This window comes from Strigops habroptila, chromosome 1 (genome assembly GCF_004027225.2).
Source record: "Strigops habroptila isolate Jane chromosome 1, bStrHab1.2.pri, whole genome shotgun sequence".
NCBI classification, from domain to species: domain Eukaryota; kingdom Metazoa; phylum Chordata; class Aves; order Psittaciformes; family Psittacidae; genus Strigops; species Strigops habroptila.
The window spans coordinates 155,136,155-155,163,423 of NC_044277.2; the positions used below are offsets into that span (position 1 = coordinate 155,136,155).

Sequence of the window (27,269 nt, forward strand, 5' to 3'; positions counted from 1 at the left end):
TTTCTCATTCTAATGTGGGAACTGAGTGGATCATTCCCAGGAGCAGAGTCCAGGAAAACCAGCTGGGGTCCTTATTCTCCGGAAACAACCCACTGCAGTGCACAACAGTCTGAGACCTTACAAAAAATGGAAAGATCAAATAAAGACGGAAGAGCCTGAACTCAGGATTGTTCCATGGTTCATTCAGGAGGTGGCCGATGAACTTTCCCAGTTCAAAATATCTCCTTTATGCATGTACTGCTGGCCACCTCTAATAACGACAGAGGGAACCTGCTGCTGACAGCAGTGAGGATCTTCATGTCCTGCTGTTGAACTTGTCCATGACTGGAGGGTTTTGATCTTGTGAACATAAGGAATCAGAACCAAGTCTCTGCTACATAATGTAGCAGGCGCCATTACAGGCAGCTCTTCTGCAAAGTTTGGTCTGACCACAAACATTTGGGGATAAAGAAATGGCGACAGGATTTGCTGGCAACACTGCCAGAGGATTCCTCCTCAAAATGCTTGCTTTGCAATGTTCAAAGGCGAAACGACAGACAAACACGCACCAGCGCAGTCTGCAAAAGTGAGATGCAAAAAATGTGGTTTGATCTTCTATTTCATCGTTCTCCTGCTGTATGTGAGCAAATGCGGTGCAAGCAGGCAACAAACCAGCAGCAGCAGTGTGCTGCTGCACGAAAAAGGGAAGGAGAGGATTATTTGATCGAGGGCATTTTTACAATACATGCCTTCTTCTAATGATTTTTATTTTTTCCATCAAAGGAGGTAGCTGTGGCTCAAGTTGTTTCTCACTGTGGTAGGACATCTGTAGGACATCACAGGTCTGACTCAGACATTAAAGGGTAGAGTTTGGGAGACACTGGGTGAGCCGGTTCATGTTATGAGGCTGCACTTCAGCTGACACCTCTGCAAAAGCTATACAAATCGGGGCAGATTTCAGTGCACTGTTTGTCAAACATGATTCATCCTGGCATGAAGTATCTGGCCATGGCTTGACTAATGCCGGTGCCTAAAATGCTACTGTAAGGAACTTTGCATACAAATTAAGTTCTACAAGCTCAGGAGATGATCCCTAATGCTTGCTTCCTGAATTCTCAGTTTGCTTTGCTTGACGTTCCCTCTGAAGTTCCAGGAAGTTCTCATTGCCATGTACACAGACTGAGATTTTTGTAATGAGTCACTCTTAGGGGGAAAAAAATCCCTTTTCTTAACTGATGTTTTCCTCTGTGGGATCAGACATTCAGCTGGTTTGTATACCCAACTCTTCTTCCATTCACACTGACTGCTGTGAGCTGTCATGTCATGTTCCTTTTAAACCAGCATGCCCAGCAACTTAACACTATTTCCTTTCAGAGATGTTGATGTATGCAAATCAGATGTTTCAAAGAACATGAGATAGTATATTCCTGCTTCACCTATTATGTTAAAATGAACACTTAATTACTATCCACTCTCCATGCAAGCAGGGACAGGCTGATCTCAGCGGTCACTTTTGCAATCGGCTGGCACTGATGACACACTACTTAGTAGGAGTGTGACAATGACTAGGCATAACTGACATTAAAGTATCCTTGCAATCGCTCTGGAACAGCAAGTGCATTTCACAGAGTAAAAAGCAAAGACTGACCACTGCTTTACACATAGAATCCTTCATGCTTCTGTAACACCACATGTGCATGTGTCTATCCACTTCCAGGCTTGTGTTTTCGTGTATCCCTTCTGTACCCGTGTGTCTGCCTTTGTTTCTACAGCTGCTTCCTCCACTTCTCACAGGGCTGAAGAACCCTGTGCTAGGGCCTGCTTAGCTGGACCTGAGTAACCCGAGCAGCTCAATGCATTTTCCCATGGCATGTTTTGTTCCTCCTCATGACTGTCATTGTTTCCATGTTGATCTCAGCAGTATTACCTGCTTGGCAGGGCAATTTATCAGTGACTAATGAGATACCTATTTTCAAGGATGAAGCAGCTAAAGAATTTTTTCTTTACTACGTAGATGACTCAGTATGATTTTTTACTCAATGTACCTAGTCTTTATATGTGCATTATTGAAATGTTCTGTTTTATTGGCCAGAAATGTATGCAGTGGTTCAACGGTAACCATCTCTGTATAAAACTCGTGTAAGGTTAAATACATGCACATCAAAATATGTGCCCAAAACACAGCTCAGTGAGAGATGAGGAATTTCACTTGTGATGTGTTCTTTGTTAAGAGAGAAGATAAAGATGAAAACTTACGGCTCACCAGAACTCTCTTTCAGAAGTGCTATAGTTGTCCCTGGTCATTTGCACTCTTGGGCCATGACATGCTGACACCATATCTCATCAGTGACAACCAAAAAGTTGGCTCAAACTCATTTCTTGTCCTGTTTTCCCATACACTCTCACAAAATAATAAACCATGTTGGAGAATGGCATATTAGCCCAATTATATGCAGGGAAACAGAGGAATTAAGCATGGTGACTCTAGCAAATGGAATGGGAAAGCTGTAAAGAATGAAGGGCTGTGGCTGAGGTGATGGATACTTGTGAAGAAGCCCCAAGCTCAGGTGCATGCAAGGGTCTGTGCAAAGATTTAGGAACACTTTGTAAATGTTAATGAAGTTAGACAATAACTGAAGCAATCATCTATTAATAGACCTATCCTAAATATACTAGAGAAGTCATTTGCCAGAAGCAGCCTCGTGCCAGACCCAGGAGAAGAACCAAGGGGTTCTGGTTTGGGAGAATTCATTAACGCTGTGGCCATTAGCTGTCCCTGTCTTTCCCCTTTCGTTTCTCCTCACATTCGCAAGAACACCCATACCAGAAGAGGTCTCCTCAACACATGAAGCCGTTAGTGGTAGCTGCAGATCTCTCCACGTGTGAGACAGCATGAAAGGAGCCTGAGGTGTGGCCGAGATGTTCTCCAGTGCCCGTCATGCTTGGTGCTGAAAAGTCCAATGGGAACCGGCAATTATGGTGCGAGTTAGGGCAGCTCTTAGGGTAGCTGGAGTTTTTCCAGGGACCAAACTGGCCTGTGGCAACTTCAGAATGGAGATAAACAAGAATTTTTTGTGTTAGCTTTCTGTTCTGCCCTACACCTGAAAGGAGCTGAGTTGTCTGTCTCAATTTTCTGGTGTTGTTGGCCCTGCAGAGGAAGGACACAGCTGCATGGATTGCTGTACAAGCCAATACGAAACAGCTGTCTGAAGCAGCATGCAGCTGTAAAGAGCCAGCGGTTGAAGATAGGTGGAAATGTCCAGGTCACTCATCTACAGCACAGTGCAGAGATCCCTGCTGGAGCCCCACCAGAGCTACTGCTCAGAGCAGAAGGCTCTGGCAGTGCTGCCCCAAGCCGGCAGGCTCGGTGCTACAGCCGGAGCCAGAAGGTACAACCCACAACAGTTACCGTCCAGGACAAAATGCACGTTTCGCTTCTAGCTTAAACATTCACTGCTAATGGGGAATGAAAAAAACTTCTAAAAACAATTGCCGTGTAAATCATGTTTCCAGCCTCACCCTTCAGCACTGCCTAAATAAACAGGGGATACTGACAGAAGCGATAGGGAGCTCATTTTTTCTAGCCACAAGATAAAGCTCAAAGGAATAATGTTCATGCCATGCGTTTGACTTATTTCCTGAGAGAAGCAGTGTATCTCTTCAATCTACTACCAACTGCAAATGCCGTGCTGACAAAATCCATCTCTCACTGTCAAAAGATTACACTGCGCAAAGCTGTTGTGTATTAATTTAATATTGGATTTTCTCCGTGTTGCAGGATCAGCTCTCTGCTTTATTACTACTGACACATGAAATAAAACACAGACACCAGAACACATCTGCTATTAAGTCAGATTTTATTGAGTAATGGACTTCTATTTTCTCCCACTATCAGAGCGGGGAAAAAACAGGGCTCTTAAAACCAACTGCTAATTAGTGGTTATGGAAAGAAAGTCAATCTGCAATTAAACTATAATGGTGGCACATTAAATAGCAGTGAATAGTGGGGGCTAAACTCAATTAAAGCTGGAAATATTCAAAATATCAGTAACAGTTTTCTGCCAAACCCGTACGCTGAGATCTGGCTGGATCCCCCTCTGAAGGAAACTGCTGCACAGCCCTTCAGGCCAAACACTGCTGAAATCCACAGCAGTGGATTTCTTCACAGCAGTGAGAGATCACAGACACATCCTAAAGCTGGTAATGACTGCCTGGATTCAAGCAGTGATCACATAGCCTTTGCCCACGTCTGTGAGATACAGTTTGCATCTTTTGATGGAAAAACACTGGATTAAATACTCACATGGACTGCTGGACACAATTATGGCTCAGGAAAACTTCTTGTGATAACTGTATTCTTGGATTTTCATAATGATCCTTCTTAGCATGGAAGGGAGGAGGTCTGGGCTGGTGTGTTGGAGCCAGAGCCTGCCTTGCACTTACAGTGACAAGCAGAAAGCAGTTTTGGTGGTAGACCAGCACAGCCACAGCAGCTGTACCTGTTTTCACATCGGCTTTCACCCGCAGCTGCAGGCCTTCCTCCAGCCATGCCCCCCGGACACCCAGCACTGCCCAGCACCACTCTGGAGCTGACTGGGACAGACCCTGGCTACAGCTTGCCCTAGTCAGAACAGCAAAAGTATTTGGAATTGAGTAACACTTCTTGGACAAAATTCCTGGGATCTGTGACCAGGAATATGGTCACATAACTGTATAAATAGCATGCTTCCTGACACGGTGCCTGACAGGCAGCTTTTAGTTTGCACAAATACACATCTTTACGCACAGAAGGCTGCATAAATAAGCACTCGAAAATGCTCTCAAAGCCAAAAGATCTGATTTCTTTTGCATAACTTCATCACAGAATCACAGAATATGTATATCCTACAGTGTGTCTCTGTGTATGGCCATCCCTGTAGTAGCCCGGGAGCAGAGTCTGCGGTGTGAGACTGGGAGAACACTACGTCCTTACCCTCTGCTGAAGGATGTCTCAATTTTTTTTTCCAAAAATACACATAACTGGATGCTGGTATTGAAAATGTCCTCAGGATTGCATTGATAAATTTGAGGAATTGCAGCCATTGCCAAGATGTGCTTCCTTCTTATTTTTGGGCATACTTCAGAAGTCCATGCTTCAGCAACACTCCCTGCACTCAGGGGAAGTTGTGCTTAGGTAGGACTGACACTAAGCCTCATCCCATCAGGATATTCTGGATTTCTGAATCTCAAGCCAAGTCTACAGCTGAAGTTTTGGAACTAGTCCTTAGACTTACAATGGTCCACAGCAAAACCACAGACATGAATGAAAGCGAGCTGTGGGTGGAAAATCAAACTATGTTGAAATTTTAGATGTTGTCATTCAGGTCCATCTCAAATCTGCAGTTCAGATGGACTGGTTTTACTGCTCTTACTCCTCCTTCACCACGTAGCTTTGTGACAGAAGTGGGTTACAAGATCTCCTACATCCAGCACCAGATGTTTAAAGCATTTAAGACAAAAGAACGCTGCTGTTCTCATACACATAAAGCATCATGGGTTTTTATACTGCAGAAAACCAGGGGTTATATATGGAGGTAAAAAGTTAGTTTATTTTAATTGCAACCAGAGACCACATTGCAAACCTGTAATTGCAAATCAGAGACTGCAAACAGACCATGACAGTACGAGGCCCCGGGGTGCAGCCCCCAGTAGTGTGGGACTGGCTGTGCTGGAAGACAGCACTGAGGGAACGCAGCCAGGTCACCATGGATCAGACCCTGTGGAGAGCTGGCGGGTGAGAAGGAGCTGTGAGGAATTCCGCTTGAGGAATACTCCCTGCCTGGAGCTGTGTTAAGAGCTCCAGCTCAAGCTCCCACCCTGAGGCCCTGCCTGGAGCTACCTGTGCTCAACTCATGCACCTCACTAGGTCAGACATGGGGCTGCAGTGGGGACCTGCCTTGTGTCTGTCCAGCAGCCACCAGGCTGCTGCCTGGGCCTATCACTGCCAGGGGACCCTTCTGCCCCCCTTGCTCTGGGGGACCCCTCTGGTCACCTTGCTCCAGCTACAGGTGCAGTGGGCGTCCCCCCCCCCAGCGCTTGCCTTGCTGTCACCTTGGCTGGTGGCTGTCCTGCCCTCAGGAGCAGCCTGCTCTGGCTGCGATCCTCACTGCAGTGATCCCACACGGTGAACCTGGAACATCTTCTTGATGTAGGATCCTTGAAGAAGAATTACATTGTTGAGACCTAAGAATGAAGACTGTTGGTTTATGACACAAAACAAGCAGCTGGTCACTAAACTGATACTATTTTAGCTGAGGATTTACAGCCTTTTCCTTCCAAAAGGATCAGGCTATGGATTGATGTTTAAACTACTTTAACATGATTAACATACGCAGCTATCTGAACAGAATGAGCTGAAAGTCTGGTTCTATCTGGTGCTCAGCCGGTCACTCTCATCTGTGTGCCTTCTCCACTTCTCCTGCTGGGACACCCGTGGGGTGGTGTCCTGGGTTCAGCTGTAGCAGCTACTTTTCTCCTTCTTAGTAGCTGGTGCAGTGCTGTGTTTTCAACTTTAGCCTAAGAACAATGCTGATAACACATAGATGTTTTTAGTTGTTGCTAAGTAGTGTTTACTCTGACCAAGGACTTTTCCAGTCTCATGCTCTGCCAGTGAGGAGGGGCACGGGAAGCCGGGAGGAAGCAGAGACGGGACACCTGACTCAAACTAGCCAAAGGGATATTCCACAGCACAGCACGTCATGCCCAGTATAGAAACTGGGGGGAGTCCCGGAACGCCCAGATTGCTGCTCGGGTCAGGCTGGGTATCGGTCAGCAGGTGGTGAGCAATTGTATTGTGCATCACTTGTGTTTATTGTTTTCTTTTCCTTTCCCCCTTTTAGTTTTATATTCTCTCCCCTTGTTATTTCCCTTGTCATTATTATCATTGGTGGTAGCAGTAGCAGTTTTGTGTTATACCTTAGTTACTGGACTGCTCTTATCTCAACCCATGGGGTTTACATTCTTTTGATTCTCCTCCCCATCCCTCCAGGAGCGGGGGGGTGAAGAACGGGCAAGAGTGAGCGAGCGGCTGCGTGGATCTGAGTTACCGGCTGGGCTCAAACCACGACGGGTGGGTACTGGGGACAGCTCAGACACCATCACAGAGACTGTGAGGGGCCAGCCCTCACTGCAAGCACGGACACTTCCACACTTACCTCTGGGTGCATATGCTCTGGAAAACCCATAGCATGGGATATGTCTGCGTGCAGGAACACCCGGATGCAGAAATGTTTATTCCAATAGGGAGTGACTTCTAAATAGCCTGGTTATTGTCTTTACATGCTGGCAGCGATGACAAGAATGTTTCTGCTGTGAGTCATGCAGTATCAAAAATAAAAAGAGGGGGATTCATGATCGAGACATTACAGATACTAGTGGTTACTCAGCTCAAAGCAGATTAAAGACTCCACATCTGCTGCCACAAAGCTGCATGATGTTACTTGAGATTTTACAGAAAATAAGTTGTGTTCTTTTGTTGCCTGTATAATGACATATTTCTCTTCATCTGCCTATAGCAAAATAGTTCCCCAGACTCTTGCCCCAGTGAGTGCTCTCAGTGGGAAGACAGAGGCTCCAAAGAGGAACAACCCCTATTCATAACACTGCTCTAAGGAATGTTGGCTAGACCCATAATAGTAGTGTTTGGTCAAAGCTGGTGGTGGTCATGGTGGGTACAGTCTGCCTTGTACTGCACCTTTGGCACCACCGACCCCAGCAGAGGTTCTAAACTATTCTAGACAAGGACAGTACTTTATTCTTTTCAGAGGGTAAAAACTAAAACCATCTGTGACTTGTTGGTTTTGTAGAACACAGATGAACACTTCATTTTTTTCATGTGCATACTCACTTACAGAAATTCCTCCCAAACCAATTGGTATTTGCATCCAAACCAAACCAGTGGGCTTCTATGTGAGAAGGGTGGGCAGACAAGCGAAAAATACGACCTGCATCAACAGCTGGCTTGGCTACTTCCTATCGGTAACAGAGACGGTAGGTGGAGTTTCAACCCTGTGCCTTTGGACCAGAACACTTGCCAAGATCTTCCAGGGCAGTTTTACCACGAGAGGGAGCTCTCAAGCAGCCAAACAAGTTCAGTTTTTTTCAGCCTACAGAGGAAAAGCATGTCAAAATAAGGGAACAGCCAAAAAAACTCAGTTAGCTTAATCCCAAAACGTACATACATCCAATCCTTTATCAAAAAAGCGTTTTAAACTACATGTCTGTAACTTTAGGTATGCATTCAACTATAAGTATTTAAGGAATTGGGTTTTTTTCTGAGGAAGAACCCTGCAGCTGCTTCTTCCAGGAGAAAACCTTCCTGACCAACAGTGCTGATGCAGGAGTTACTCCAGTGGTAAAGCACTGCCGGGTCTGGTCCTGTCTATAGCAGAGCTTGCATTACAGAGAAAAAGCAACCTAAAGCAGGCACCAACAGATCACATCACACACGTTTTCCCCTTTCCCTTCTAATTCCCAAGCAAGCGAGCTGTGGGCTGCTCTATGTAAGTGTGGGCAGTGACTGCACTGCCCTGGTGCTACGGGATGGGTATCAACACCACCTGGTTTGAGGAGTTGTTTCTGTGCCACGTGAAGGACATCCTCCTGCAGGGTTTTCACATTCCCAGTGCACTCCCTGCCTCGCAAGGTTCTTGCAGATAACCAAAATGCCACGGCTTGTTTTGCAGGAACAGAGATTTTGCCAGTCCATGGCCAAAATTCACCCAGCCACACGTCAGTATGCTCACCGGTTTCTACCTTTCAGGTCGGATGAATCAGGTATTTTGGATCCTTCTTCTGCAACAAACAGTAGCATGACAATACAAAGGTAATTGCATTGATATCAAAACAGTTCTCACAGGTATTTTGACTAAAAGTTGAATCAATTTCCTAAGTTTAACAACTTAGAAAATTTTGTACTGATGGACTACTATGTTGAGCTGTTGCATCCCAATTTTTTCCAGCATGACACAAAATCATTACACAGCAACATTCTACAAAGGTTTTACACGGAACTCTGACATACCGTACTGTACCACGGACATTTAAAGATAGGAAAGCATAATTAATCAAGGTCTAGCAAACCAACCTGCCGCACAAACCGTGTAATCACTCGCCTGACAAACCACAGTTACATACTTACAGCACTGGAGAGAGAGAAACATCTCTGCCACAGAAATGACACAGAGGATACCACATTAGGTAGCAGTGCTTTGAGTGATTATCGCAGACTGGCTAGACTAATGATAAAAGGGAAGAGGCCACTTACACGTTAATTCTGACACGGTTTTCTTGACCTGTTATTACTATTTTTCATTACCCGTAGTTTTTAGTTTGTTCTTCCTCCTCGGTGTCACACGTATCAAGAAAATTAGCAAATGAATCATAAAAGGTTTATCAGGACGAATTATTTAATTGCAGTATCTACATGTTAAAACACATTTGACAGTAAGGAACAGATTAACACCCTGGAGTAAGCTCGTAATAGGGCTCCAGCCTGACCCACCTCACAGCCCATCTCTTCAGTCATCAAATTGACTATGTACAAGAAAAATACCAGACTACTGATTTCAATCTCTGGTTTATAAATAAAGTGATCCGGATTAAATGTGTAATTTCAAGAACAACCACGGCACAAGCCAAACCGTAGCAGAGTTCACCGAATACATTTGTAATAGTTACATCTAGTTACATCTCTAAGGCCTTGTGAGAAAAAAGGGCAATACTTCAGCTAGCTTGGTACACACATTTCAACATCATTATTGGAACTTTCCATCGTGAATTTGCTGACTTGTATTCAGGAAATATATATTATTTCATTAATCTGCTATTATCTCAGAGGGAGGTATTAAAATGATTTTTAAAAGTCATCAACAGTGATAAATTCATCTTGAAAAGATACACCTCATCCTTCTATAATTAATGTTAGGAAAGATGTAAAATAGATACCTACGCAGCGCACACAACAAAAATGCCACATTGCTGCTTAAACTAGCCCAACGTGACAGTATTTCACCTCCTGACAGTATGAAGAGAAGCCTCAATGTACTGATGTCCGATCTACACACACACAAAAGCCAGCGGTTACTGCAGAGCACGTTAAGAGGAGGTGGCGTATGACTGAAGGACACCACCTCCAAGACGCAGCCTGAGCATTTCCCTCAAGCCTCCTGGGTGGAACACTATGCAAAGTGCCGTCTGAGCTGCTGAGGAATCCAACAGGAATGCAAGCACAACTTTCTCACAGATTTCTTGTGTCAGCTTAGGCTATAGCAAGTGCAATTTACGGGAACTTTCCAAGTGACTCATGTTTAAATTCCTTCTATTTTTATTATTATGGTCTGCACTTGCTATTTGTAATAAAAAGACTCTTTAACCAGAGGGGGTTTAAGGGATTTTTATGGTCCTTTCAGCGACAGGATTATATCTTTTGTGCAAGGAAGGGTTTTTCAGAAGGGGCAGTCAGTCTGTGGAAGTGACTTTTCTGCTGGAATGACTGACAGGTCTGCTAAAGATCCGTAACTGGGTTGCACGAAGTCTTGGCCTGTAAAAGCTACAACTAGGAAAGGACAGAAGGTAGAAACAGAGCCTCAAACACAGCCCAAGGAAGGACAAGCACATTCCTCTCCCTCCCCAGCCTGTTTTTCTGTAGGATTCTAGCCTTTTTTAGCACAGGATGTTACCTGTGATGGTTGTGCAGCACCCTTGCATGGGATGGGGGTGTAGAAACAGGTTTGGTGTGCAGTTCAGGTTGGAAAAGCGCCTCGCTGCATTAGTGTTATGTACCACAGCTCCTGCTGTAACTCCTCTGGTTGCTAGCAAGCAAGTCATACCAAAAAGACCAAGGAAAATCTTCATCCGGTATTCAATTACAGGGCTTAATTGCTCTACAAAATATTACACCTTGTACAAATACACAAGAGTAGTGGATTTACACTCACATGCTTGCATATCAAAAAGAAGATTGCATTCCAAAGGAAGAAATCTCCTTAACTGAGAATAAGAGGCTTTAAAAGATCTTTGAACAAAAATGCCTTCTCTCTGGAGCCTAGCCCACATCCCAAGGTACAGAGTCCACTAGGGCTCGGTGAGAACATCTAACTGCAAACCCTGTCCTTGGTCCAAGCTGGGGGCTGCTCTAGACCCAACATTACAGAGCTATTCCTGCCCTGCTAGAAGAAAAAAGCATCCAGCAGCTTTATTTGACAAATCAAAATGCTATTTTTTTGCAGAAGAAAACAAACATCAACCAACATTTATTGATGCCACAAGAAACTTTATTCTTCTCAGTGCTAGGGTTTTGGAGGAAAATGCCTTGATCTTATCAGAACATGTCACGCTAAAAAGGGCTACCAATTTTCCAGTGTTGTATCAGTGTTCACAGAGCGTAAAGGCACTAGTCACAGCAGGTAGTAACAGGATGACATGCAGTAGCCCAAACCTCTGATTTTATATGGAGACAGTTATTTTCTCCCATGTTTTCTAAGAAAAAGAAAACATTGAAGGGAAAAAAAAAAAAAAAGCCACATATCCCAGAATAGCTCTTTGCCCTTCACTTAGCTTTGTGGTGCCGTCTTTGGGTTGACAAAATAGTTTCAGCATTTCAAGTGTGTGTCTCTTATTATACTTTATCCTTCCCCTCAGCTTCAACGCTAGTCACAGCAATTAGATTACCTCATCAGTGTATGAATCTTTGAATCAAGAGATTGCCTCTTTGAATCAAGAGAAAAGCCAGTACCATGAGATTAAGCCCCTCTTTTTGCTTAGGATTTTCTGTCTGAAGAGATTGACATTAACTTGGACTATAATGAAAGGTCCATTTTAAATCACTTACGGTTTTTTGTTTGGTTTGGTTTTTGTTTTTCCAGAAAGTTTGGTGGTTTGGAAACCATTTACAGTTCTTGATACTCCAAGAGTCCAGCATCATCTACTCAGTTCTTTTTTATTTAGCCAACCTTATTAGATCAACAGCTACTGTTAAAACTTTCATAGCAAGAAGTTTACTTTTTAAACCTGCACTAAAAAAATGTAACAGTGCAGTTTTACTTTTTTAATATATATTTTTTCCAATTTCCAGCAGTTTCTTGAATGCCATTTTCAATAAAAGAAAATCCCATACCAAGCAAATGCCATTGCACACACAGGACAAGAAGTATTCAGCTCCAGCCAAAATGACGGTTCTTTACACGTGCACAGGCAAATCCACTGTGAAAACATGATGAGCAGTTCATAATCTTTTTGTAAAATTACGATAAGCTTGAATTACCATATATACATTCCTGCTTTAAAGGCATTCATAATCTTTTAAACCATCTTCATTATTGTAATGCCTAGGGACCAACGAAGCATGGAATCCTGACTTTGCCACATCGCACCAAAATCAACAGAAGGCTGCTTGTGGCCGTGCCTTCTGCTGTGCCTGTGGATGGAGATCTCTTCTGCCAGATCAACTCCCCCCGCCAGCCCTCTGCAAAGTCGCACAGATATCAGCACACAGGACAGAAAGGAAGTGCAGAATTCCTGAAAATGGGATTTGAGAGAAGCAGGAGCATTGTAGCACCAATTTAGTTTGGTTTACACTGCTGTGAAGCTGCAGTTTGCAGGCGTGGTTCCTCAGTCTGTTTATACCTGTCTAAATCCTGCAGCCAAATGAAGGGAGTTCCTCACTTTCCTGCAGACTCACCCTTCCCCAGTGTTAGGACTAATGAGGGAAGAAACAGGCAGACTGTGCTGCCTTGGAACTAAGCTAAGCTTTCATGACATAATGGCTGTCATTGACAGAGGTCCCACCAACCCTCCTCTCCCCCATTCAGCTTCTGGCTGTCTGGTTCTACTTTCCCTGCTCCAAATCTGGCGCTTGCTTAACCCCAGACTGAGGCAGTTTAGGAATCTGGATCAGCAAAAAGCTAATTCTGTTGAGGGGTGGGGGGGGAAGGGAGAAAAATACAGAACAAAAAAACTCTCTGAATTGTTTATATGGGAGTCAAATAAACAGCAGCTCTGGTGTCAGAGAGGGGAGGACTGTATACCACTAAACCGTGCCACTGAGGGCCTCATCTACACAGATTCTGAACACTTCCAGGGACGGTGATTCCTCCACTGCTGAGGCAGCCTGTTCCAACGCCCGACCACCCTCTCTGTGATGAATTTTTTCCTAATATCCAATCTAAACCTCCCCTGGCGCATGTTACTTGGGAGAAGAGATTGACCCCACCTCACTAGAACCTCCTTTCAGATAGTTACTGTAGAGAGCGACAAGGTCCCCCCTGAGCCTTCTCTTCTCCAGACTAAACACCCCCACTTCCCTCAGCCGTTCCCCTGAGCAGCCTTTCAGAGCGAGCCTGTGGCGCCACAGCACCCCTCGCACCACTTGCCCTATTTCTCAACACTTCTTCCTCCCCTTCCTCCTCCTCCTCCGCTCCCCGGGCCCTCCAGGCGCCGCCGGCACCGCGGGGACGCAACGCGCATGCGCCGTGCGCCTCAGGGCTCTGCCCGCCGCAGCGCGGGGCGGGGCGGAGGGAGGGGAGGAAAGGGGGCGTGGCCATGCGGGGAGGGGCGGGGCGCCGCGTGCCACGCCCCGGTTCTGTGGCGCCGGCAGGGGCGGCCCGCGGGGGAGCGCGAGGGGGCGCGACCTGCGCGGGACGGGGCGGGGCGGCTGCGGTGCGGGGCGCGTCTGACCCGGCCCGCGGTGCGGGCTGGCGGGGAGGCGGCGCGGTGCCGGGACCCGCCGCGGCGAAGTTTCGAAGCTGCCCCGCGGGCGAGGAGAGGGAGGAGGGGCCGCGGACCTTGGCGTCGGGAGCATGAGCGGTCCGCCCCGGCCTTGCCATTGCTGCTGCGCCCGTGGGAGGACGGGCCGGTGCCCGCGGCCGTGAGGGGGATCGCTCCGCCGCGCCGGCGGGAGGGAGGACAGAGCGAGAGGCGGCTGCTTCCCTGGGGACCCCTCCGCTGAGGCGCCTGCGAGCCCTCTCCGCCCCGCAGGGCGAGCCTGGGCGCTTGCTCTCGATTTCCCTTCTCCCGGGCGGGGGAAGAGGAGGGGCGGCGGCCGGGAGCCCTCCCGGGATCCCCCTGAGACGACGCGGAGGCGGCTGGAAAGCCCCGAGCCCGAGGCGGCGGCTCCCGCCGGCCCCTGCCCCCAGCGCCCGCCCCTCCGCCCCTCACCTCAGCTTCCCTGCGCGGGCGGAGGCCGGCGGGAGCCCTTCGGGCCCCTGGCGGCGGCGCATGGGGGCGGCGGGCGCGGGGCCGGGGCGCAGCGGGCGGGGGGAGGCCCCGTGAGGGCAGCAGCGCTGCCGGCACCGCCGGGCGCGTCCCGTCCCCTCCTCTCCCTGCCCGGGCCCGGCTCCTGGCGCTGACGCCGGGCGGCTCCTCTCGTCTCCGAAGAAACTTTTCCGTGGCGGGCGAGGATGGATCCGGGCGGTCTGGAGTACTTCTGCGAGCAGGTACAGCAGAAGGACGTGGCCCGCAGGATGCAGGTCGGGCAGGAGCTGCTGGAGTACCTGAGCGACCCGGCGCGCTGCTCCGACGTGGAGCAGGACCTGCAGCGCCTGGACAAGGTGATCGACGAACTGACCACATGGGTCAACTCCAGCAACTTCAAGGTGAGGCTGCGGGAACGCTCCGTGCGGGCGCGACCATGATTCATCATGGCAGGGAGGTGCGGGGCTCCGGGCTACTGCTTTATCGGGTACGAGCAGGGATAAAACTGCGTTTATATCGGGTTTTATCCCTTCTCCCACAAAGGGAAACTAGGAAATTTTGAGGGAGGGTGTGCGCTGGTTAACGTTTTCTTATTTCTGTTCCTCTGCCCTGAAAGAAGCAGTGACGTGAGTTTCAGTTTTGCTTTTATCGTTGGTTGAACGTTTTTGTACGTAATATCAAAACTAAACCAAACTACACAACTGCTTTACATACCCGGGCTGTGTTTTCTGAAGCAAGATAGGTGATGATTTCCCCCCCACCACTCCCGTTCCGTGCTCTCTGTACTTGGGTGTAGCGTTTCCTGGATTGCCATGGTTTTCTGTAGGCCGTAGGAGTGCTGTCTCACTGGGTTTGTGCCACACCGGGCGCGTTTGACACGGTTTAATGGATAATTTGCTGCTGGGGGTTCCCGTTGTAAGTTTGAAGCTGTTTTCCCATCTCCAGGTGACTTTCCCGGCTGTGGGAAGTTGTGCGGTGCCTCCGCAGCCGCCGATGATGACTCACGTTTCGTGGTGTTCTGCGTGTGCGCGTTTCAGACCGAGCTGCCGGGAAGCAGCGATCGCTCCTGCACGCTCCTCCTGGGATATTTGTCCATAGTTCTGACGCTGGCCAGCTGATAAGGCGATTGACAGCGTAGTTTTATTTCTGAGGACAGCCGTATTCGCAATAACGAGTTGTATTAATTAATTAATTAACTCGGCGTGCCGCTGGGCCGGTCCGCGCTCCTGTCGGCTGGCGGCGGTGTCGGGCTGCTATTGCGCTGGGCGCTGTAAACCCAGCCACGTCCGCCCTTCCCTCCGCGCCTGGAACCACAGCACGGGCCGGGTTGGAAGGGACCGTAAAGCGCACCCAGTTGCAAGCCCCTGCCACGGGCAGGGACACCTTTCATTAGACCAGGTTGCTCCCAGCCCCTGTGTCCAACGTGGCCTTGGACGCTGCCAGGGGTGGGGCTCATTCCCTTCCCTCACTGTCTTGCCTTGTGAGGTGATTGACTTGCACTTTGGGCCTCTGGACTCAGTGTCGTGAGGTTTTTGTATTTTTTTCCCATCTGCTTAGAGTCAGGCAGCAGATATAGGAGTAACTTTGGGGCAGTTTGTTCATGAAATGGGTATTTTATTTCTTTTCAGTGTTTGCACATAGCCCTTATAAGTTTCGAGTTCCCTTCTAGGTCTCAAAATAATAAGGCTTAACTCTATTTGCACATATGATTTTTTTGTTTTGAAGCATGTTTGTCATTAAAGGTCAGGTTAGCTTGAGAAAATAACGTGGACAAGTATAATTTATTTGCCTTTAAATTCCTCATCTGAGGGCAGTTGCTGGTGGTGATTACTGTGAAAACTAGAGAGGTCTGTAAAAACAACTAGATATTACGTATCTCAACAAGGTAATATAAAAGTTTCCTTTTGCGCTTTTAAATTGTTAAAATTGGGCATTAATTCTTGAAATCTGCTTTTCAAGATGAGTGTTTCATAATGCAAGACATTCTGCTTGCTGCTAAGGTAAGGTGATAGAGCTCCTTGGTTGTTAGGACTGCAGGACAAATGAGAATATGCAGCACTCCAGATCACAAGCCTCAGTCGTGCAAGATGAGTTTTAAAAACAACTTGCATAATAACTAAAACGTTTTTGTTACCTCTTTTCTATATCCACTTACTGGGGGCTCTTTATATATACGGTGTTCTATTTCAAAGCATGTTATATGCATTATATTAGCTGCAGCAGCACAGGATTTTGGATGTTTTGCTCATGATCAGTTCCAGTATTCCTGGCTGTGGTGGCAGCATCCGCTGCTTCAAAACAAAAATGCTCTGGAAAACTGTGCTTTGCATCCTACGTGCATATTTTATCTTATGCAAGCATAGGTGTTACATGTTTAAATGTTAAATCTGAGTTTGCTGTTAAACTCAGTACCTGTATGATATAATGAAGTAATGAGTGCCACAGGTTTACATTTATTTTCAAGGAAAATATTCAAGTAATCTTCATCTTTGATTACTGTATTTTTTTAGTTGGTGTCCCTTTCCTTCGCTAAGTGACAGGTGGGGAATACTGGAGGGAATTTTAAGGGGGGCATTATTTCCACTGTAGGTGATTGGTATGGATGACTAGGGAATAACTAATGTAGCTTGCCCCGGATGTGCCTTATCTTTCCTTCTGTGTGCAGACTCCGTCCTTGCATGCAGCGCACGGTGATGACCACACTGAAAGAGAAGATGCATGATCTTGGAGCTCAACTCTCAGCTCAACTCTCTGTTGTACCTGAGAAGAGAAAACTCCATAAAATGCCGCCCTGGGAAGTTTCTGTCTAACATAACCAGAAGGCAAAGGATCTGGAGGGAATAGGAATAGGAGGATTGATTTGGCAGACTTGGTAATGACTGGGGAAAAGGGAAGAGGTGTTCAGTAAACAAGTGTGGACTTGTTATCTCTAAGGTTGAATTGACTTGTCTCAAACAGGTTTTAGTTATCCAAATAATGCTTTTGATTTTCTGAAGTTTGCATCTATTTATAGTGGTTTAATAAACAATCTGGCAGTTCCAAACTAAGAAAGCAGATAGCAGAATTTCTGAGTTTATGTAGCTCATCGAGGGGGAAAATGCAATTACCAGTGTGAGTTACTGGTAAATCAGAAAGGTGGGAGTAAGAACGTGTTGACTCATCTGCAGATGAAGTTCTGGTGAAAGTTGGTCGTGGAGCATGGGGAGGGACCTAGAGAGATATGAGTCATTAAAGGCTGATCTTAATGGTGTACCATGGGGACTTCAGCTACCAGGTCTGTGCAGTCAGGGATGAATTACCTTCCGCAGACTGCTGGAAACTTTGCAAGGCCAGGGAGCACCCAGGTTTATTTTGTATCTTATTAGAATGAAAGAGTTGCTCGCTGAACTGAATATTGCTTGCTGGGTGTCCTGGTACTATGAGCTCGTTTGTTGCAGGTTGGTTGGGACTGACCTCTCTCCTACAATTTAGAGGTTTCAGTTTGGCTTGGGTTTTTTTGCCTCCCACAATGACTGGTTTCCCAAGGCTGTGAGGAATAGTGGAGAAACAAAATAAGAGTGGTGAATCCTGAAATCTTTTTAAGGAGTAGGTAAGTTGGATGCAAAGTATGAAGAGTTGGATGCTGGTACTCTTCTGCTGGTATTTGTTCTCCTGAAACTCTGAACTATTTGGCAACTTCCGCAAATTGGAATAGTGCTAATGTTTGCAAACTTCAAGCAGTAAATTAATTCCCCATTCTGTGAGGGTATCGCAACTGATACTTGCTGGCTTTACTGGGTTAACCTGGGTGTTCATCTATGTATACATGAGTTTTACCACGTGTCTTCGTGTGTCTCTGGCACTCAATAGTCACTTGAAATAATTACAAGGTTACCTGACTTTGTACAGTCTGGTGGCTCAAACTGTTCTGTGTCTGACTCAAATAATCTGGAAGTCTGCTTTGAACTTTGGCTAAAGAGATGTGGGATGAAGAAATACTCAAGAAGCACCTTTGCAAGTCTGCTTTTGGCTGTTAGCGTATCGTAACAAAAAAAAAAAGCCAAATATGGCTTTTTTTTAAGCCACCAAAATCAAATAGTTACCCCCATAAAGTTTATTTTTGAGCAATGAAACCACCTTTCAGTTCTTTATGCAAATTCCACCTGATCAGAAGTAATAAAAACTATGACTAAAATTCTGGTAGTTTCTCAGGATAATTTTAGGTAAGAGTGATCAGCAATGTTTGTGGCTGAGAGCCATTTTTGGATTTCTTACCTTTGTAGTCAATATTTTAGCTTGGTTTATTCCTCAGCTGCAACAGGAAAATAACTAAGAATCACTGGGTTTATGTCAGAGGAGCAGATTGTTTGCCATGCAAAAAAAAAATTGGATCTCTCACTGTCTTTTGCTGATAGTGTGGATAATCTGTTTCTTTTAGGCAAATCCTTGGAATTATCTTTTATTCTATGCTCTCTGTAGAGTGAGATTTGTTCCTTTGCTTTGTTTGTCTCAATACCAAATAGCGAAAGATACTGAAATACCAGTGATGTTATTGTTGCATTTTTGTATTTCCTTAGTTTGGCAAGTGTTTATTTTGGTTTGTCTTCAGTTCAGCAGAAGGCCGGCAGGAGGAGCTTTCGATTGCCGGAAGGGAAGATCTGAACGGGAATTTTGCAGATAGGTTAAGACGAGTGGTCAGGATGTTTGTCTCAAGTCCTTGCACAGAGAGATAACGGTCGTTATAACTTCATTGACTGCATGTAAGGGTGTGAAGTGGGAGCTAGGATTTGAAATTATTTGAACAAAATGAAGATGAGATGGGGGGGGAGAGAAAGTTCAGAAATTAATGTCAAGTCCTACATTTCAATAAAATAATTGAACACACAATGCAGGATGTGGGACATGGGATTAAGTAAAGGTCCTTAGGAAGAAAGTGTATGGGTTGTTTTTTGAGCTGAAGTTGAACACAAGCCAACATATGCTACACTAAAACAAATGCTGTATTGAATTATAGGACTGTTAACTTGCAGGACAGAAAAATGGAAGAACGGAGGTCCCACCTCAACCTTTTTTCTTCAGTTACTGCATAGATCCTGGTATTTCCTTAGCCTTTGTTAGCAAATAGTGGTGATTTGAATGTCTTTGTTGGAGGAGCAGTGTTTGACTTTGAGCTCTTTGCTGAACTTCATTATTCCTTACTTCAGGTTTGTTTCATCTTGGCCATGTGGGAGCTACTTCCCTTATTTCTATGTAATGAGAATGTGATTCGACCTGTCCATGTATGAATCCGGTTTTAGTTTTCAAGCTCAAGTATTCGATTCTTTCTTGAGTAATAATTGCTATTTTTTCATGTATCGTGTTCTGTTGGTAGAATGTTAAATAAACTATTAGCCAAATAAACAAATCTTCAGAAGACAAGGGGCACTTGCAAGAAGTTTTAATTATTTGAAGTATAATTAAAACTAATTTTGTCTGGCATTTAATTACGAATGTGGACTATATAGTCTCAAACTCCCAGGCATCTCCTCCGGAGGTGGAACTGACAGTTCTCAGTAGTTTTGCAGCTTCAGTTTGTGTAATCCAGCCTAACTATAGTCCCTGTTGAAACAGCAGCTGTGCTTCTAGCCAGGCATTCCCACTGTCACTCTTGAGGCAATTCCCTTTCTGTCGATGTTGAATTCATTTTCCAGCATTTCAACAAGCTGATTGGACTGATGCTGCAGGAAGTTTAAGTGTGCACCAGGTCAAATATGCCTGCAGGGCAAGAGGGAGAATGGGACTGCCCCTTTTAGCCTGCAGTTTGATTTGGGTGTGCTGGAGACCATTTCCAAGCTCTGTGCAGTATGCGAGAGGAGAGGTGCCTCCTTCAGAATGGAGTTCACAGCAGTGAGCCATATGTAGTTCCATACGTGCTTATAGCGGCGTTGCCCATTTGAGCAGTTTCTTTCTTTCCCTGGCTGCTGGATTGCCATGGTGCTTCTGCCTTCATTGCTCCAATGCAAGTGCTTCGGAGGCTGTGGAGTGGACAGGCTTAGGGAAGATATCTGGCTAGGGAGATGCTTTCTCTTGTTCACTTGTTGCGCTGGCTTTCTAAAGTAGGTTACTCTTCAGCTGTATGAATACTTGTCTCCTCAGAGCAGAAGAGCTGGTGGCAGGGGTAGGAGTAAGTAGCAGAATAGCAAGAAATCACTGTATGTTTAATACAATTTAACAAAGAGGAAATGGGAAGGGAAATAAGAGACCTTGGGCACGAAAAGAATTGGATTCTTTTGGAAGAGCAAAGTCCTAAAATAAAGTGGTTTTTGTTCTGCTCTATCAACAAGCTTAGAAAGGTTTTCAGGTGCAATTGTCGGGGGGGGTGGGAAAGAAAGCTTTTCCCTTTTTTTTTCTTTTCCTTTTTTAAATTAAAAATTTATTCAAAATTTATTCTAAAGAGAAATACAATACTTACATCTCATTGTCTTCCCACTGAGCCCTGCTTTTAAAGAGGCTCTGTCTTCAAACTTTTCCCACTATAGCATGTAAAGTTTAAGCCAGACAATCTCAAAAAGAAAATGGCTTAAAATGTCAGGGGTTGCTCTGTCGTATAGTTCTGTTTTATACTCACTGTCCTTGGAACAATGTATGTGAAAAATATATGACCGTGGTAAAGGGAGGAATGTTCAATGTATGTAGCAAACCGTAGCTATTCCTGTGATGGACCAAAGCTGGAGGCAGTGCACTACACACTTTAGAGTACTGATTGCTGGGTTGTCACAGAATACAGAACAGTTTGGAGATCCCACTTTCAGTCTGGACTCAAGTCAGTTTGAAGATCACGAGAGATCTTGAAATAACAGAAGGTTGTAAATGTTTTTGAGTGTTACACTGATGTGTTCTTCAAAACCAGGTAAATGTTTCTTAACTAATGCTGGGGGGAGGAATGTTATAGTTCCTAACTTGGGTGAAGGGCAGTAAACCGGGTTTATTAAGTTCTAAAATTTTTATGGCGCCACTATGCCTGCTTGTTTTGGCTGCTGTACAGGAGAGGTCAAAACAACAAGGACTTCCCAGATCCATGGCTGTTGAGAAGGACCTCTGAGGGAACCAAGCTGTTTCAGTGCTGAGCTATACTCATCAGCCTGTGGGTAAATCTGGGTGATTCATTCAGTAATCCTCTGGTGGTGTGGTGACTTGCACGATGGCACTGAAATGATTTGTGCTTGGCCTCACAGGAGGATTATGAAAGTAAGATTATCCTGAGAAGTTTGGTAGTCTCTACCCCTTTTGAGCCTTTGAGGGTTGCAGCTGATGTGTAGTTTTAACAGTAGCAGAGATCTGATACTCTCAGCAGGGTCTTAGCTTGTAGTCCAAATCATAGCTGCAAAACACTGCTTTGAAGTCAGTAAACTTGCATTTTTAGATAGAGGAGGCTCTGCATTTGCTGAAGAATTGCAACTTAAATTGTCGAGCTTGAAGACTTTCTGGTAGGTTACCAGCAATCCTCTTTCCTGGCAATGTGATGTGATATACATAATACTAAAAAAAAAACCAACAAAACATGGTACAGATCTTGGATCTTTGGCAGTGTGTCGCTGTACCCTTGAAGATGAAAGAAGCAAGAGAGTGGAAATAATGCTTTCTTGTCAGCTAAGGTATCTAAGGTACAGGTGACATGTGGCAGCTTCAGCAGCTGGGATTGCAGTTTCGGCTGCTGTCAGCAGAGGCAGCTGCCCTCCTGATTCTGTGGGGGAGGATTGAGGTTCTCTTGTCCCAGGGAGAATGGAGTCTGAGGGTGACCTGGGTGGGACCCTCACCCTGGGTGAGAACCACCTGGGCTGAAGAAACAACCAAGGAAAATGGAAGAGTCCTTCTGCCTGTGGAACTGGGGCGGGTTTTGGTATCTGTGCAAGCTTTTGGATTAAGGGAGGGAATGGGTAGATCTCAGTGAAGTGGGCAATGTGGAAAGAACTGGGGTGGGAAACAGTAAAGGAGCAAAAAGTGATTGAGTATCCTGTGAACTAGGGGAGAAGTGTATTCAGGGAGATCAGTAAAGAGAACTAGGAATAAGAAACTCTTCCAGGAGAGCTGGAAAAGGAACAAGCTGCAGAGCAAGAAATAGGCCTCAATTCATAATTACATTTTGGTTGGAACATCTTGACTTCACTGAAGAGTCTGGTCCTTTCCAGAGCACATAAAATATTTCTCAGTCGGGTTGCCAATTTTGTTGTGATCCAAGAAGTCAAGGACGGTCCTGAACACTGGCTTGTTAAAGAGTAGCTCGAAAACTAACGAACTACAGTTCAAATAAGTCTAAATTTCTTTTGTGAACCTCAAATGCAGTGTTTGAATGCATTAAACAATAGTGAGCTGATGAATCAGCCTCAGCATACAAAGGCCTTTCTAGGCAGCAGGCAAAAGGCTTAATGAATGCAGAGTAAGAAACAGATCCAATGATTTTAATCCCAGAAGAAATACATGCCTCACTGAAGTGAGTGGGAAGAGCCATGATGCTGTTGTGAGGTTTTTCTGTCTGTAGTGGAGAGCCTGTGTTGGTACACAGTCCCACACAGTCTCTGAGGCGTTAGAACCTTTTTCTTGCAGATCAGCTCTACCTGACCTGTGGATTGTTCTTGCTGGTTTTGTTTGAATGCTGCTCTCTTGACCCCCTGTCAGTTGCTAAGGGCTCCTTCCAAAGGGCTGCTTGGGTAGTATCTACCAGGAGATGCTGAAACTGAGAACGTTGTGTATCAAAGCAGAGAAATGTAAGACCTATTTACAAAACCAATGAGGTAGTTTAGTTGATGTGGTATGCTTCAGCTGACTTGTTTTGAAACATGGAATGAGAGCCTATTTGGTAGCTAGAGCAGTTTCCCACTACTTCAAGGCTGAGGTCACATCATACTTTCTCTCTGTAGGTATCTTGACATTTCTTACCTGTTGCCTTTCCAAAGTTGCAGACCACAGGGGACTTTGCATGAGCTCAAGCCGTGTGTGCTGTACTTTTTTAAATCTCTGAGGCGCTGTTGTTTGGAATGGTAGAAGTCTTCAAGAGGGATTTTAGAAAGATAATCAAATGTGTGGAGAAGAGGGAGACTCTCTGTAAGTACCTTTACAGAAGAAAAGGCTGCAGTTTATGCATTAATAGATCTCTAAATACATGCATAGGAAAGGTATCTTAAAAGCTGCCGCTGGAAGCCGAGTCTGAGGTGGGGCTTGTAATCAGGAAACAGAAACACAGAAAAATGATGCATATCCAGAATGAATTCCTTACTGCTTTCAGGCATCACTTTCTAGACTGAAATTTTGTCTCAGGTCTCATAAAGCTTGACAATCTCGAAAAGAGCATTAAAGGGAAGAGCTTTTGGGAAACCTTGATGTTACCATAAAAGCTGACATATTTTTTTTGTCTAAGTTACCAATTATAGTATTCTGTTTTCTCACCCTAAGCTGTAGATGCAGTCACTTGTTGGCAATATATTAAGTCAGTGATGCCATCCATTTGTATTTGCTATTCTCTGTTTTAATATGTAATAAAATGGTGTGAATTTCCATGTAAGTTGTACTAACTTGGAACTAAGTTTTGTTCCCCTTGTTTAAAAAGAGGTCTATTGTACTAATAACGACTTGATTAAAATCCGCTTAACTATGTGGTTGCTTCAGATCCGAGATTTTCTGGGGACCATATTTGTCTAGTTTCCTGTGGAAACACAGCTCATGGGCTCCGGTGTGCGTGGGCCACATGCATTCACATTCATCTCCAGACGGATTTTTTTTGGCCTGTTGTCTGCTGTGGACCATTGTGACAGATCAGAATCTTGCGGAAACAGCGTCGTCCAAGAAAATGTGGTTCCAAGTTTTATGAAAATAAATAGCTAATAGAGGGGAGTAGCTCTGCTCAAGGCTTCACGGGGAAAAATTTGCAGTGCCTTAACTAGAAAATACAGAGGAGGAAAAACTGTTACAAAAGCCTAAGCTTCAGGAGGTCCTTCCTTTGGGATTTGCATCTTCGTGGGCAGCAAGTTGGGTTAACTACAAGGTGTGGGAAGTGCAGTTCTGGTGTTCATAGTGAACTAAGGCAGGACATTAGGAATGAAGTCTTGGAACACTGTGCAGGGTAGGCAAGGGTGAAAAAAAGCATCCTGACTTGTTACAATAATTTAGTTCAACTGATCATTTCTGATCATGTTTTTGTTTCTCTGTTAGTGGATGTTACTCTCTTACCTGGTCTCTGATCATAGATGGGAACTTCCTCACAACCCCGGCAGTATTTTGACCTGCTTCTTGCTTTCTGATTTTCTATTTTTTAATTTTTCCTTTTTTTTTTTAAACAAGAGCAAATGAAGAGAAATGGAACTTTGCAAGCTGAACAAGCAGGTGACAAATGGTGTGGTCTGAACTGCCAAGGAAGGCAGCATTGGCTTCTCTTCCTTGTTTTCTCTTGGGATTTTGGAAAACGATGTAATGACCTTAGTGGATGAGCTAAGTAGCCAGATTGAAGTAAGCTCTTAGCATCTGGAAAACTGTTTAAACCATGAGGGTTTCCTAGTCTGTGTTAGTACTTATGTTTGGGGGCTTAGTTTTGCTTTCTAAGTTGTTTGCTTTTTCTGAGTCTGATAACTGCATCCCTCTCCTTTGGTTTTGTTCTTTGGTTGTGGGTTTGTTTGGAGTTCTTTTGTTTTGTTTTCTGGTTTTTTGCTAAGGCATTCTGGTTGGTTTGTTTCAGCAGCTTAGAGACCTGGTAGAGGAGGTAAGGCCTAAAGTCTCACTGTTACCTGGTTCAAAGGAACTTTGACTTTCATCTAATATCAAGTTAGACCTCTAGAGTCATCTTTTAAAGGACGGACAGAACTGCAGACCCTAACATATGATCTAGACAGGAAAAAAAAGAAGCTTCTTCCAACTCCTTAGTTCTCATAATTGTTAATTTGAACTTTAGTAATTTGTAGTTCAAAATACAAAAACATTAATATTCTTTCTGTTTTAAGACAAGTACTGAAAAAAACAACTGCTCTGGTATATGTAAATACGCTTGATCCATTCCAAACATATTCTGATAACTTTGTCTTCATGAAAGCTTCAAGGAATTATCAGCTCTCTAATTGGAGCTTTAATTTTTCTTTGGATTAAGATACAGTCTTTCAGCATGTTTGCATATCTATGTCTGAATTCTTTAAAATGTATTCTAAAGAATTCTTTAGTGATCTGTTTTATGTATCTAATGCTTTTGTTTCAACAGGTAGCACTACTGGGATTAGATGTTTTAGGTGCCTTTGTCGACAGACTATCAGGACGCTTTAAATCCTATATAGGAACTGGTAAGTGAAATACAACTTTATTTTTAAGACCAAAAAGTAAAAGACATTCTTCTCCTTTGCCCGCCCCCAGCAGCTGAAGCGAAACATGTTGAAAGCTTTCTGAGCTAATTATAGTGGTAGACATCTTACTGCTACTGTTGGCATTTAAATAATTTTATATGAACTTGTAAGTATTCATTTGTCATGCAATTGTTGATTTCTAGGTGGTGGTTGAGATTTTTGAAAGCTTCCAGGAATATCATTTCAGTAATTAGGTTCATGCTATATAGTGTTTGCTCACCACTCCCATGCTATCTATGTACTTGCTTACCAGTCCCCAAGATGGTCATCTACAAATTACATTGGAACATAAGTGTTACCTTTAACTTGTGTTAAAGACTGAAGGTTTTATTTGCAGATCACTTTAAGTAGAGCCTGATGTCTGCTGAAGCGTGTGGTCTCAGAGGTCAATGTGGTCTACCTCCTGGGAGATAACTGTAGCTTTTAGTAGTCTAAACTTTTTATGGGATGGAAGAAAGGACTGTTGTTCTTGTGTGAAATGTTTACTTGGATGAAATTCAAATTAGTGGATCTGCGCGTGCCTGAGTGTGAAACAGTTGTGCTAGGAGGTATGAACAAATGACGCTGTCCAACTCATTTTGGTGGTGTCCTTGAAAAGAGGTTGTGCTACTGAAGCATTGACACTGGTGTGATATCACTGGCTGTTTTTAACAGAAGTTTCTACTTGAATGTCCTTTCCCAAAATTTGTGTAACTTACCTTACATCTTGCTCCCACATACCCAGTTACGTCAGGTTTTCTGCTACAATGTTAAGCTGCTTCTTCTTTATGTGTCTACTTTTGTATTTAAGAGTAAGAAATCAGCAACATCTGAAAGTTTAGGAACACAAAGTATAGTTTGACAAGTAACTGACCAAATTCACTGGCAGGCTATGTGAGGGTGCTGCAGTACTACGGCAGTAGCGCTGCAGAATTGGAATCTGTTGTTGCTGAGGATTTTTCTCTTGGTTCATTCTGTACTGGAGCAGTGGAGGGGCACTGGAGGTGTATTGTGCTCTGCAGAATATTGATTTCTGAATAGTCTCTGTTGCCACACGCAGTGCTGGTCTTAAGAGTTTTACTCTGTTTTGATTTCTATTTTAGTGGTGTAACTTAAAATTACAGCAGCTTCATTAAAGGTTGGAAAGTTTATTAATTTCTCTGTTTTTGTTTTTTTAAGCGTGAACTACTTCAGAATAGGTTGAAAACACTGTTTGGTTTTGTCCCAGTAGTTGAGTAGTTTGAGATTTTGACCCTGTCATAATGTTTGAGATTATGACCCTGTAGCATTTATATTTAGAAAACCAAAAGGAGTGCTGGCACTGGGTGACCGTGGAACATGTGTAACATCAGTAGGCATCTCAAGCCATGTATTCCACAAGTACCTTTTAGGAGAGCTCAGTAGTAGTGCCTTCAACTGAAATTGGTCTTCTGAGTATCTCCAGAATCAAGACCTGTGGAGTGTTTTGTGCTGAATATGCAAGTCACTGTTGTGCATGATCAGCTTTTAGGTAAGCTTAACAGACACCAAAATGTTAGTCTCAATAAAGGCAGAAAACAATCTTTATTTTAGATGACTTTTTAAAAAGAGTGGTTTATGGTATGAATTCTCTTCAGTCGGTGGCTGTCTCTCCAAGTCTTATAACATGATTTGAATAACTTTCAATTTTTGTCAGTGAAGCAGTAACACAAAAACTTCGTTGTAAATATCTGGCAGTGGGGGTAGTCCAGGGTTTATGAGAGTAAT

At 44.5% G+C, this 27,269-nt stretch overlaps 1 protein-coding gene across 40 annotated transcripts in view; it reads left to right on the plus strand.

Annotated features, from left to right (window-relative positions):
* The first annotated feature begins 14,299 nt into the window (after positions 1 to 14,299).
* The window catches only part of CLASP2 (cytoplasmic linker associated protein 2), a 132,026-nt gene continuing 119,056 nt past the window's right edge, over positions 14,300 to 27,269 (plus strand). For 21 of the 40 annotated variants that reach the window (XM_030494786.1, XM_030494805.1, XM_030494755.1 and 18 more), the window contains exons 1-2: positions 14,301 to 14,609; positions 25,406 to 25,484. In XM_030494786.1, coding sequence (XP_030350646.1) covers positions 14,415 to 14,609; positions 25,406 to 25,484 — 274 coding nt within the window. In that variant the 5' untranslated portion in view covers positions 14,301 to 14,414. Of the gene's footprint in view, positions 14,610 to 25,405; positions 25,485 to 27,269 lie in introns of all 40 variants that reach the window. The other 19 variants (XM_030494889.1, XM_032920140.1, XM_030494938.1 and 16 more) reach the window with 2 other exon arrangements.